Source organism: Bos indicus, chromosome 21 (genome assembly GCF_029378745.1).
Source record: "Bos indicus isolate NIAB-ARS_2022 breed Sahiwal x Tharparkar chromosome 21, NIAB-ARS_B.indTharparkar_mat_pri_1.0, whole genome shotgun sequence".
NCBI classification, from domain to species: domain Eukaryota; kingdom Metazoa; phylum Chordata; class Mammalia; order Artiodactyla; family Bovidae; genus Bos; species Bos indicus.
This window is the reverse complement of record NC_091780.1, coordinates 22120695-22134698: the sequence shown is the minus strand read 5'-3', so window position 1 is coordinate 22134698 and position 14004 is coordinate 22120695. Positions and strand designations below refer to the sequence as shown.

Here is a 14004-nt window from a genome sequence, read left to right as displayed (position 1 = left end):
GACTTAAATGCTTTGATTGTAAAGGAGTAGCACTTTCATCACAGGATCAGAGATATTTATAAAGTTGATTGTCAAAAAAATTTTTTGGAACCAGATCAACAATACATAGTTATCCTAATACAGCAGCAGTCATGTGAAGCTATTAAAGTTGACATAAACTTTGTCTTTGATTTGTTTGCTGTCATATAATTTTATAAGCTGTACATGCAGCATCCTAAAATGACCAACTGAATTTTGTTGCTGTGTTTGGTCAATGCCTGTTATATAAAGAGAAGTACATGAAATTATTTTAGAATTCTACTCAAATATTCTTACTTGATGGAAATGAGTGTCTGTTTGTGCCATAGGTTTTCCTGAAGAAGAGTTGTCTATCCCTTTATCCAGACCTGTCCATAAATGACTTTTAAATATATATATATATATATATATATTTGGCTGCATTGGGTCTTAGTCGTGGCCTGCAGGCTCTTGATTGTGGCTCATGGGCTTCGTTGCCCCATGCCATGTGGGATCTTAGTTCCCCACGCAGGGACTGAACCCATGTCCCCTGCACTGGAAGGCAGCTTCTTAACCAATGGACCATCAGGGAAGTCCCCATAAATAACTTTTTTTAGCTTCTTTTGTTACAGTTATGGTGAAAGGGAAAGTTGTTCAATCATGTCTGTCTCTTTGGGACCCCGTGGACTGTAGCCTGCCAGGCTCCCCTGTGCATGGAATTCTCCAGGCAAGAATACTGTAGTAGGTTGCCGTTGCCTTCTGTAGGGGGTCTTCCCAACCCAGGGATCGAACTCGGGTCTCCTGCCTTGCAGGCAGATTCTTTTCCATCTGAGCCACCAGGGAAGCCCTCAGTTATGATATACCTATATTTACTAGTCTAACTTCTTGTACCTTCTTGCCAGGGAGTAAGAGTGCAAAAATTCAGTCAGGAATATTTGGAAAAGGATCTACTTATTCAAGACACAACGCCGAAAGACTTTTTAAAAAACTGATACTTGACAGGATTTTGGATGAAGACTTATATATCAATGCCAATGATCAAGCAATTGCCTATGTGATGCTCGGAAGTAAAGCACAAACCGTACTAAATGGGCATTTAAAGGTATGATTTTTTAAATGTTGATTTTATTATCTCCCAAACAGTAGATAGAAATATATTACTGTGAGTTAAAGTGTCTTTTCCTAAGCTGATGAGCTGATGGACATTGAACTTACATGTACTGCCCTATATGAACATATTCTGTTCTTCTTAGTTTAGAAAGAGATCTTAAACTTGAGCCCAAGTAATGTCATACTTGTCAAAATGAATTATATGGGCTATCAGATCATTAGATCATCATATATTCATTAAGTAAACATTTATTAAAAAGCTTTTCTGTGCTCACTGGAAATGTGAAGATGGAGAATGGACAGCCCCTGTTCCCAAGAGACTTACTATCTACTTGACATAACAGAAATACCCCTACCCTGACCCCAAGAAATGTAATTAAGCATTAAATAAAGCCTCTGTTTGGCTACAAGTATGCACACACCCACTCTTGTGCTCTGTTTTTCTCTCACAAAGGTAGACTTTATGGAAACGGAAAATTCCAGCAGTGTGAAAAAACAAAAAGCGTTAGTGGCAAAGGTGTCTCAGAGGGAAGAGGTGGTGAAGAAATGTCTTGGAGAACTTACAGAAGTCTGCAAATCTCTGGGGAAAGTTTTTGGCGTCCACTACTTTAATATTTTTAATACCGTCACTCTCAAGAAGCTCGCAGGTTGGTATGTGTGTGTCTCCTGCTGCACAGCATAAATGAATGGGCCAAAGTTAATCCTGATAAAGAACTCATCAAGAGCATAAGTGTATCTCAGTCTTTTTCATCTCTGAATTGAAAGCTCAAACAATTTTAAACTCATTCTTGAAATAAAATATATTCTTGAAGATAAACACAGTACTTTGTTCTTCAGACATATGGTATTAATATAATTTTAATCTTATACTTTGGTTTAATGCTCCATGTTAAGATATGGATAATTGTAATTGCTAATACCAGGTGTCTCTTACTTTGTGTGCATTACTTGCCTGCCTTATTTTTAATGAATTGTGCACACGGTTTTGTTTTGTTTTCGTGAGGACCTTAGCTTCACATTCCTAAAACATAAGTTCCTTATGAAAAGAGATTTTGTTTTATGTTTCTCCGAATCCAGACCTAGCACATGGCTGTGTCTTAAGTATTTTGTGATAAATACTTGCTGACCTGAATTATCCCCATGGCTTCAGATAGCTCCACCCAGAATTCTTGTAGTAAAGTCCCTGGAAAATAAGTTGGCCAGTAGTTGACTGATGATGAGTGTACATTTCCTTCCATGCTTATCCTTTATAAAAACCCATAATCACCACCTTCCCTCTTTCCCATTCCCACTCTGGCCACCATAGGTCATTATAGTATCTCATCAACTCTAAGATGCCACGTTGTTATTTTATGGACTATTGAGAAAGAAAAAAATTCTGCTAATTAAATTGTGACACAGTACTTTTATTGAAAGAGTTGTATTCTAGTTAATTTAGATTTTTAACATACATAACTGTGCCTCTGTGGAAAAACGCATAAGTCAAAGTAGGTTGATTTAACTACTTGTAAAAATTCACATTCAAAGCCTGACTCTTCTGAACCTTTTTTTTGACTCAGCTGTCACTGTTTTTCCCTCATGTCATCAGGGACGTTAGTGATACAGCCTTTTTAGCATGTTCCACTATATCCCCCAAACTTTTATCAAAATCCCCATCACCCCTTCCAATGTGATGGTGGTGTTTTCTTAATGATACCAGGAAGTTGTCCACAGATGGGCACGCATCTCTTAGCAACACAAGTCATGTAAAGCACTTGGTTGTTGCCTACAAGAAACTATGAAATTGTCATCTCCTCCAGAACAAATCATTTGCTTTGTTAATGCCACATTTATTCCCCATTACTCCATGTCTGAGCTTTTTTGCATTCACAGTCGTTTTCTTTTTTTAATTATTATTTTTTTCTTTTTGGCTGCCTTGGGTCTTTGTTGTGGCTCAACCCCACAGCATACGGGATCTTAGTTCCCTGACCAGGGATTGAACCCGTGTCCCCTGCCTGGGAAGGTGGATTCTTGACCCCTGGGTCACCAGGGACGTCCCCACATCATTTTCTCAGTGCTCATCCCAGTCTAGTCTTTTTGAAGACAGTTCATGTGCAGTTAAACTCAACTTGTGAGGAACCAGCACTGCAGTGGTGCTGTTGACTGATGCTGTGACTATGTTCTCACGTGCACAGGCGGTGACAGCCGCTGGACAGCTGCCATCTGACCATCTGCACTGGTAAGACGCAGCTTGACCTCAGGAATGCCAAAATGCAAAAAAAAAAAAAAAAAAAGTGTATGTCTTAGAATCAATAAAATACTGTATTTCGTTCCTAGGTTCTCACTGAAGTTTCTTAACTGGACTCCTTAACTCCAGATATAAACATGATACTCATTTTAATCTTCTAAGTACTCTTTAAAGCTCCAGCAGTTCTTCAGATAAAGTACAAACTCTATCAGGGATTTGCATTTCTTTTTTTTTTTTTTTGGCCACACCCCGAGGCATATAGGACCTTAGTTCTGTGACCAGGGATCAAACATTAACCACTGGACCCCCAGGGAACCTGCAGGGATCGGCATTTCTCCTTGCCTCCCTAACTTTATCTTCTGCTAACCCCCTGGTCTGTCCCACAGGTCTGTTCTTTTTCCTCTAAATGTAGAAATGATGCGAGAATCACGGATTTGAAATCCACCCTTTGCTCAACTCAAATATGTGGGGAATACTCACTTGCTCCCCATAGCCAGTGCATCAATAAATCCTACAGACCTAGCCTCCAAAACATGTCCGAATCTGCTGCTTCTCTCCATCTAGTTCACAGTATCCTCACTTGCCCCTGAGCAGCTTCCTCAGGGCTCCAGTTTCTCCTCTTTCCCTTGCAGTCCATTTTGCATACAGCAGCCAGAGTGGTATTTACAATGACAGACTTGTCTAGCTGTAAGACTCACGTGCCTTCTGTGCTCAGAGGACTCTTAATGGCCTACTTGCCTCGCCCATGTGCAGAAAGGCCAGAGGAAGGACAGGTTTGGGTTGAGGGGGGAGTGAGAATTCATTTGAGGCCTTACTGATCAGTGGATGCAAGTCAGGAGTGCAGGGGAAAAGTCAGAGGTGGAAGGAAGCACACATGTGGGCCTTCTCTGCAAACAAAGGATCCCCATAATTGCAACTAGACTCGTCTTTGTAATGTGAACAGTGGATGAGAGCAAAGACCGGATACCCCCCTACTCTGCTCGCCCCAACGTCCTCGACCCCCTCCTATTCTCTGCCCTGACCACACACCTTTGCTGCTGGAATGCGATGGTGGGCGCCTGCCCTCTGGGCCTGTCTGCTGCCTCTGTTGGCATTAGCTGCCTTTGTAGAAAATTGGCCCGTGTACCCAGCGCTCTGCAGTCAGTTGGCACTTAACACACAGGCGCTGAATGGGTGAATGAGCATAAATCCAGTGGGTTTTCTCTGGGTGGTAATTTAAATTTCTAATTTTATGCCCATGTACAGAATCTTTATCTTCTGATCCTGAGGTTTTGCTTCAAATTGATGGTGTTACCGAAGACAAACTGGAAAAATATGGTGCTGAAGTGATTCCAATATTACAGAAATACTCTGAGTGGACATTGCCAGGTTCAGTATACAGCCAAATACGTGTTTTTCCAAAAGCCTCTTTTAATGTTAAGCAGTGCCTCTCACTGGATGAGAGTTGTGTGGTTTCTGGGTTGTGTCACTGCTTCCTACACTTCGTCACACTGACATCCAAGTGCTCCGAGCAGACCCCGGTGGGGTGCCAGGCACTTCATAGAGAACACTGGTGCTTAGGTCCCCTGGGGGTGCCAGTTAGCAGACCTGCTAATAGGACCCAATGGAGGGCCTATGGGCCCAGCATTTGTTGATTCTGTTAAAGCAAGCGCCTGAGGACCCTGGAGCCCCCGGGTGCCGGTTGCAGATTGGTCAGATTGATCCCCCTGTGTGAACCTTGGCAGGCCACGAATAACCTTTTTGTGTTTCACTTTCCTTATCTGAGGAAGGAACGTGTTATCCGAAAAGCATGTCTAAAGATTAAGTTGAAATGTTTTGGAAAATGAACATGTAACTGGAACGCGAGAGCCTCTACTGTCGCTAAGCGTTGAAAGGCGCTGCCTGAGCAAGTGCATCCTTATGGACGTTCCCAGAGGCTGCGTGAGGCCTGTCGTGTAGCACCTCTGATAACAGAGCTCATCACGATGGAAAGTGTGGATGCAGGGAAAATGGAGAACAAAGACTGCTGTGGGCGATAAGTCAGGTGCAGGAGTCAGGTGCCTGCCTCCAGGGTATCGTGATGCATACGAGCCAAGAGAACTGTTCTGTGACTCCAGTCCTTCCCAGGGCTGAGGGAAATGGTAGTGGGATGAGAAACGAGCAAGTCGCGTTCTGTCTCTCCACAGTCGTTTTTATCCCTTGGCACGAAGAGTCAGGTTCTCGTTAATTCTTCTGTACGGTAATTATTCCATAAAAGCCTTACTTCAGACACATTGAACTCTTGGTGGGAACTTAACGCTTGGTTAGTGTAGCACCTTGTTTGGGAGGGTATTTACCCACGTCAGACAGGGCAGCTGTGCAGAAATCGCCGTGATGACCACCCCACTTACTGAGGGAGAGATGCTAAGTGAAGAGCTTCGCCCGTTTGGTGTCATTCAGTCCTTCCTGTTTTATTTTTGACCACGCCGTGCAGCTTATGGGATCTTAGTCCACTAAGCAGGGACTGAACCCAGACCCACGGGCAGTGAAGGGCAGAGTCGTAACCACTGGACCGCCAGGGACTTCCCCACACCCAATTTGGAGGTGGACAGGGGCGAGGTTTTTCATTTTCCTAAAGTCCCACAGCTGGAAGGACTGAGCTCTTCGCCCTTCCCAGCACGCAGTGAGGCAGGGTAGCCCGAGGGTAAAACCAACCAGGCCAGCCCAGAAGTACCTTCAGAAATGAAGACCCAGTCACTGTTGGTGGGGAGATTTCAGGCTTTGGGAGTGCCTTGGCTTGCAAATACCTATGGAAATTACCATCTTCTTTGCAAATGTGTGCTTTGTACAGGCCCATTTCCTGCACAGTATGTAAACCATTCACAGCTATTATGCAAAGAAAAGTAAAATACAGTCTAGAATTTTCCGACACTCACTTCTAAGTAACTATCTCTCTGAAGATGTTCAGCATATGTAAACTAATAAATTGTCTTTTAGTTAGCACTTTCTACTTTTCAGAGAGCTTAATGGGATTAATGGCACAAACAATAGCAGGGACTTGGGCTGCAGAGAGTGAGCTAATAAACCTGACTCTGGTTATTTTCTTCATGAATTCTGACCCCCCATTCTTTAAAACTGAATTGCCATTGATGACTTTGGGGCTTTCTGAAATAAAAGAAGAGCAGGTTCTTGTGGGATGGTTGAACCCAAGTGGCGGGGTGCTCCAGGAAAGCAGCAGGGCCTCGGCTGAACTGCGCCCTGTGCTGTGCGTCTGCACGTAGACTGTCAGCGCGGCATCGCCAGTAAATGTCTGTATTGTCCTTTGTAGCTGAGGACACCTCCCCACGGAGAAGCCCCTCCAGCAGCAGAGGCACCAGAAAAAACACTCCTGAGGAGTCGGATGAGGGAGCACCCATATCTTCTCACTACTTTGCAAATAAAACCAGAAACGAAAGAAAGAGGAAAAGGATGCCAGCCTCCCAAAAAGCCAAGAGGAGAAGAACTGGTTTCAGTGGTTCCAGGACGAAAGGGTAGGTTATGCCACCTTGTCTGCAGTGTCGGGTGGAAGGGAGGATAGAAGGGAGCAGGGCTGCCCTGCTTTGCTTTGCAGTGTTCACTAAAATAAGCCGTTGTTCAGTGTTGCCTGGTCCAACTCGTGGAGTCAGGATTAAGCTTTGATCCAAAACAAAAATTTTTTTTGTTGCGGATTTTTATATCTGCTCCTAGGTTGACTATCACTGAAGTTTTCTAGTTTGTAAAAAAGCTCCAATTTTGACCTTACCTTCAAGGGGGGAAAATTTTTTTTTTTTTTTTTTTTTTACACTTGCACTGAAGAGACTTTTCCACCTAAAATACTGTAAACCATATTGTTGTTGTTTAGTTGCTAAGTTGTGTCCAACTGTTTGCAACACCATGGACTGTAGCCCGCCAGGCTCCTCTGTCCACGGGATTCTCCAGGCAAGAGTACTGGAGGTAGGTTGCCATTTCCTTTTCCAGGGGATCTTTCCGACCCAGGGATCAACCTGCATCTCCTGCTTGGCAGGCAGATTCTTTACCACTGAGCCGCCAGGGAAGCCCGTAAGTCATTCGCTAGCTGAATAAACAAAAGGCTTTTGTTTCCTCATGACTCTTATGATCCCGCCAGTACTTGCTACACTGCTTTTATTGCTGCAGCATCTGCAGGGCGTCCACCTGGAGGCCCCGCACAACCCCTGTCATTCAGTAGCAGCCGGGAGGCCAGCCTCCCGACCTTAGCAGGGTAGCAGAGAAGAGGTGAGGACTGGAACCCCGCAGAGGTCAGTGCAGCCCTGCCATCTCCCTGTTCCCACGTCTGCCTGGCCCCCGGGGCTGGGATGCCCCAGCACTGGGGTGCTGTCTGCTCACCAAGGCGGAACAAAGCATTGTCGTCAGGTCCGGGGTGATGATCTGAAGAGCGTTTTTGTCTCTTCATCATTGCCCTGCTCTTTCCCATCTTCTTCAAGAACGTCCTCTGCCCTCACCGTCTAGGTCAGGTCTGGTGGGATGGCGAGCATCCGTCGGTGTTGACAGAAACATAGGAAAAGGGAACTCAGTAAACTTGCACAGGCTATCGTGTTTTCCTCTTGCAGTTTTTCTACCTCTGTTCCTTCCGGGTTAATAAAGACCAAAAATTGAGTGGAGAAGAGAAAAGAAGGTAGTGTTAACAAGCTGTCATTTTCTGCTTAAGTCTGCAAACAAACATCTTGTATGTGCTAATCCTTCTGTCGGGGGACAGAAATTAAAGACATTAGTAAATATTAGTTTAACTTTGTGGGTTTTATTTCTCTATTTTAATTCTATTTAAACTTTAAACTTCACCCATTTATCCTACACCCCACCCCATCCATGCCTTTTGCAACCACCACACCAGTCTGTCCTCTGCATCTATGAACTTGGTTTAAATATTCATATGTACTTAGGTTCCATCTATGAGAGAGATCATAGAGTATTTGATTTATTTCATTTAGGCTCACTCCCTTGAGGTCCACACGTATTGTAACTAGCAGGATTTCATTCATTTTTATGGCTAAGTAATTTCTGTGGGTTTTGATGTGCAAGTGACCCACCAGTGCCCTTCCGTGGGGACGTTTTCTTAATTTCTTCACTTGTTTCCCCATTTGGGGAAAGACTCATTTGCTCAGGCACTCACACAGAGTAGAAGACCTTGCAAGGCCTTTGTCCCACTCCCTGGGACTCACGCTGAGGACACGGGGGCTTCCTGAAGCTTCCCCTGGGAAAGGCCTGTGTCCCCTGGCCTGGCCCCTGTCTCACAGGTGGGGCTGGACACTGGCTTGCCCAGGCCTGCCCAGAGCACTTGCACTGCTGCACGTGGCCCGCGGAGGTTCCATCATGGCCTCCTCTTGCTGCGCTTTAGAACAAAGCAGACCGTTGTCTCCCTTAGTGCTGTCGCAACTGTTGTTTTTCGGAGGGAAGCACTTTGCCCTGTGGCCTGGAACCTAAGCTGGTAAGGGCCTTCCCTGGTGGCTCAGTAGTCAAGAACCTGCCTCCAGTGCAAGAAACGCAGGTTGGATCCCTGGGTCGGGAAGATCCCTGGGAGAAGGGATCTCACTTCAGTATTCTTGCCTGGAAAATCCCATGGACAGGGAAGCCTGGTGGGCTACAATCTGTGGGGTGTCGCAAATATGCCTTAGTGACTGAACTCAGCAGCACAGAGAAACTCACACTTGTCCCAAAGCCAGCACAGTTTTGATGCTGGTTTTTAATTAGCCTGTGTGTTTACGGCAGGGTTCTTTGCTAGTCCCTGCTGGCGAAAAGCAGCAGTTGTGTAATACTGCTTTACCCTGCAGCAGCCTCGCTGTCTCCGTGCCCAGTTCTCCACATTTCCACTGACCCACTCTGCAAGGTGGTGGCTCCCCACGTGTCCGGGCCGCTCACCTGGCTGGGGCCCCGAGCGGCCACGGGATCAACATGGCTCCCTGCCAGTGCCCTCACCTCCCCACCCTGCCCTCAGAGTTTCACATCTTCCGAACAACACACAATGAACTGGTTGTGTTCTGGGCCCTGAGTGGCAGTGAAATGGATGGCTCTGGTGAAAATGGAGGCTGCAGTTGGCAGATTCATTCTGTAAATCAATATCAGCAGCAGGTTTTCTCTCGGGGCTTAATTTCTCAGCAGGAAATCAGCATAGGGAGATTTAAGGCTGCTTCTCTGCTAGTTTTAGCAGATCTTTACCAGTTCTGCAGTAAAACTGCCCTCGAGCAAGAGTTTTAAAATGTTGAAAAACCACTTTTCACTCAGCCCCACCAAAATATCATCAGCAGACTGATGGCCCTGACACCGGGCCACTTGGGTGCCCTGATGACCAGAAATTAACACGGGGCAGGAATTCAGCCTGGCTGCAAAGCGACGGGAAATACTGGTTTAGGGACAAGCTTCTGTGGCAAATGCTGCCTGCTGTTAGCCTTGTAAACACACTGGCCCTGTGATTTTTTTTTAACAGTTTATTCGGTGGGGAGAGAAAAGCTGTTATCTTCAGATCAATGGGGGAAGTGAGGTGCTGGAAGGCCTCTGTAGTAGACTGTGGCAGGGGCTCCTCAACCTGTTTTAAAGGTAGCGAGTGGAAGGTGAGAGCAGGCAGACCTTGGAGTGTAGACAAGCGAGCGACCCACTGGCAACAGGGTCCTATGAAGACATGGCAGCCCTAAGCTGCTCCCGCCCAGGAGCCATGTCTGCAGCCTGCCCGAGACTGGCGGGCCCCCTGCTCCACGCCGCCTCCGCCCACCCACAAAGCTCCCTTCCTCTGGGCTGTGGGAGTGCAGTAGTCCCACCACGCCTGTCATCCAGGCGCTGGGGCCTGAGACGAGGTGCTGTCACCTTTCTGTGTGGTTGGAGTAGGTGGGGAATGTGAATCTCAGCTCAGATGTCTGGAGGGGCGGGTGGAAAGACTGGAGAGGAGAGAGAAGGCAGCTGGGGCTGGGCTCAAGTCAGAGAGGCCTTGACATTTTAGGAAGACACGTCTAGGACAAGTGTGTGTAAAGGGCAGCAGTCCTTTATTCCTTGAATTGCAAAGGAAACTTACCTTACCCCAGGGCCATCATAGGCCAGAAATGGAGAGACATGTCACACCAAGGAAAAGCATGGATTATACAGTGCATACAGGTTAAAGGGCTTCCTTGGGGGCTCAGTGGTGAAGAACCTGCCTGACAAGCAGGAGAAACGGGTTTGATCTCTGGGTCAGGAAGATCCCCTGGAGAAGGAAATGGCATCCCACTCCAGTATTCTTCCCTGGAGAATCCCATGGACAGAGGAGCCTGGTGGGCTACAGTCCATAGAGTCGCAAAGAGCTGGGACATGACTGAGCAACTAAATCACAATAATGCAGGTTAGGATAAAAATGACTGTTCGCTTTTGGTTTCATTTGACATTTTACTTCTCTTTTCTTTGTCACATTTTAGGGGGTCCAACACATGCCGAAGGATACCTTCTAAAACTAAACCCTCCAACATAATCGGACCCAGTTCCACTTCGCATAGTTCTCAAGCAGCATCAGGAGTCAGTAGGAAACTGGGGATTATGGCTCCACCAAAGCCTATAAATAGACCATTTCTGAAGCCTTCATATGCATTTTCGTAACAACCAAATCTCAATGTACATAGATCTCATTTCTTGTTTGTCAGCATCTGACCATCTGTGAATATAAAGCTGTTAGTTTCGTTATACCATTTGTAAATTTTTACCCATATCTATTAATATTTAAATAAATGCTCGGGGTGACAGTTCTGGCTTTTTACAATAAACATTTTCTTATTTTCTTTTGAAATACATGCACAATTTGCTGCCACTGCAAACGCTGTGGCCGTTGTTTCTCAGAATGTCTGAACCAGCAGCTGAATCATCTCATTGAGAGAAATCTTAAGCACGACATGAAACACAGAAGCCAGAGGGAAAGATTCAAACGGGACAGCTTGAAACTGTAAAACTTTTTGTAGAAGACAACATAAACAACATTAAAATGTAAATGACAGAAAAAAGGGAAGAAAACGCACCACACAGGGTTCATATCCATAATATATAAAGAGTACCTACAAATCATTAAGAAAAAAAGACGAGCTAGTAGAAAAATGAGCAAAGGATGTGAATAAGCTGTTCTCAGAAGAGGAAATGCAAACAGCCCACAAATATGTGAAAAATGCTCAATCACCCTTGTTTAAAATATCAGTTAGAACAACAAGTTGCCATTCATTTGCCTATGAAATTGTCAGCCCTAGATGATAAATCTGGGGTCTGCAAGAGAAGGGTCAGAAGTTCTGTGTGAAAACATGTATTAATACTGGTGTCTTCCTTTAGCATCAAAGAAGCCTTACTTGTCAAGACCCTCCCTGAACTGGCTGATCAGCCAGAAAGTCTTACAGTGGGATTTTGGCACCTCTTCTTGCAGTTCCAGCCCCTCATTTTTGGAGACATCTTTTCTCAGCTATCGTGTAATCTTGGTGACACCTGTTGGGTACCCCACTTCTTGTCCTTTGTCAAGAGGATAGAGCTGGGGAGCCCTTGCCTGGGCCAAACTTGTTAAAGAAGGAGTTGGCTGGGAGTCTGCGGCCTTGGCCCGAAGATGACGCTGAGGCCGACCCTGCACCCACCCCAAGGGGTCACCCTCGGAGCTCCATGCCTACCCCCTGCCACTGAGGCCTTGGGCCTTCGTTTAATGGAGGAGACTGGGAGGCAGAAGTCTGCTGAGGGCCATGCGCTGTTAGATCCAGATGCCTCCCGGAGCTGACCTCTTCAGAAACCACTTTTCTGGCAAGTCCTGATTCAGGTGGCGGGAAGAGCCTCCTTGGGGTGAGAGGAGGAAGTGGAGAACAAAGTAGCCAGTGGTCTGGACTGCAGGGTTCATGTTGCTGGCCTGAGGCCTCCATGGAGAGCTGACCATGCACCTGGGCATCTGGCACCTTCCGCCTGCAGCAGCTCTGGCTTTGGGGACAGAGGGAATGTGGGGGCAGCCTCCATGCAGAGTGTGCCACACACTGGACTGCTTCCCAGCTCTGACCGCACTCATTCAGTCCTCTACTGGGCACCTCTGTCCAGACTCAGCTAATTGTCCTCTCCACAGTGCCCACTCTGCCTTCAGGGGCTCCCAGGGCAGTGGAGGGGAGGGGGCAGGCAGAGGTGGTGCCTGGGGGCCCTGGGGTGAAATGCAGAGGATTTGAGCAGGGCAGCACCACCCATGCCTGTCATCAAGCCCAGAGGAGGCACTCCCTGCAGGAACCTGGGGCCTGGAGACCTCAGGCTAGCCCGGGGTCAAGGGGCAGAGGCAGGTCCCACACCCACCTCGCCACCTCGTTCAAAATGCTGGGTTGGCACAGGTTCTGGTCAATTTCTCAGTCCCCAGGAGCAGCCGCAGGAAGTGCAGGCAGCCTCCTTAAATTCTTCCTGGACCTCCCAGAAAACAGCTGTGTTCATACAGGGCAACCTCAGAGAACAGAAGTACACAGGCTTTCTCAGCCAAAACTGGGACCTCTGGCAGAAAGCAAAGCCACTTCAGGCCAGGTGCTGGGAGGGGTCCTCCATGAGTACCAAAGACCACCACCTGGGAGGAGGGGAGGGGACAAGTCCACAAGGGAGTTGCCGCCTAGGACCCTTCACTGGCCCGCCGTCCCCAGGTACAGGTCGGCCTGAGGATGGGGCAGTCCTGGGGCCGCACTGTCACCCTGCGGGAAGGCACAGCGAAGACTGGAATCTGACTGTCCAGCTGCATGCACGCCTTCCCTGGCCGCTCCCCACGAGAAGTCCCTCCAGAGAGTGACAGGTCCCTGCTTCCCTCCGAGGACAAGGAGCCCCCTTCCTCTCTGAAAGAGAACAAACGGAGAGCCCAGTCTATGCTGAGGGCTGTTCAGGCATTTTCACATAACTTAATGGCCTCCTTCAATCCCTCAGCTCCGATACTGTGGCCACCTGATGTGAAAACAGCCTGATGCTGAGAAAGAGCAAGGGCAAGAGGAAAAGGGGACAGCAGGGGACGAGATGGTTGGATGGCATCACCAACCCAATGGACATGAGTTTGAGCAAACTCCAGGAGATGGTGAAGGACAGGGAAGCCTGGTGTGCTGCAGTTCATGGGGTCACAAAGAGTTGGACAGGACTTACCAACTAAACAACAACATTCCCTCCACCAGCCCTGGGAGGCAGGCACACAGGATCAGCCTTTATGCAGAAATTGGAATTCAGAGAGGTTATGTAATTGCCCAAATGCACACAGCTCAGAAATGCTAGTAAGTAGGGTAACATATGTCTCGGTTTGCCCTGAGGAGTCCCAATTGGTATCTGCTGCCCTGGTGTAATAAGACAACTCCCTTTCAATTCTTGAAAACGCTCCAGTTTCGATGCTAAATTATAAGGAATCCAGGTCTGTACTCTTTCCCTGGACAATCCAGCTTCCTCTCCCAGCCCGTTTTCCCTCCCAAAGCCCCAAGGACCACCCTAGGGCTCAAAACTTCAGAACCTTGGGGCAGGCTCGAGGCACAGAAGCAGCAGAGCTTATCAGCCAGCACAGCTGAACTGTGGTTTTTCTCCAGAAGAGAAAGCAGAGGCTGTGGTCCAGGCCCCCTCGTTCTGCTCAAGACACTGCCTCTCTTCCTACAGCCTGGAGCTGCTCGAAGCCCCCAGGGCCCACCCTGTGCCGAGAGGCTTGCTGGGTCCCCAGCCTGGCTTTCCTCTGAGCAGCAGTCTGGGTTGAT

The 14004-nt window shown here is 47.3% G+C and overlaps 1 protein-coding gene across 2 annotated transcripts in view; it reads left to right on the top strand.

Moving 5' to 3' along the window:
• BLM (BLM RecQ like helicase) overlaps positions 1 to 11067 on the top strand; it is a 92605-nt gene extending 81538 nt beyond the window's left edge. For both annotated transcript variants that reach the window (XM_070775159.1, XM_019983900.2), the window contains 5 exons: positions 900 to 1099; positions 1562 to 1754; positions 4580 to 4702; positions 6621 to 6822; positions 10726 to 11067. In XM_070775159.1, coding sequence (XP_070631260.1) covers positions 900 to 1099; positions 1562 to 1754; positions 4580 to 4702; positions 6621 to 6822; positions 10726 to 10903 — 896 coding nt within the window. In that variant the 3' untranslated portion in view covers positions 10904 to 11067. The remainder of the gene's footprint in view (positions 1 to 899; positions 1100 to 1561; positions 1755 to 4579; positions 4703 to 6620; positions 6823 to 10725) is intronic.
• Positions 11068 to 14004: the final 2937 nt, after the last annotated feature.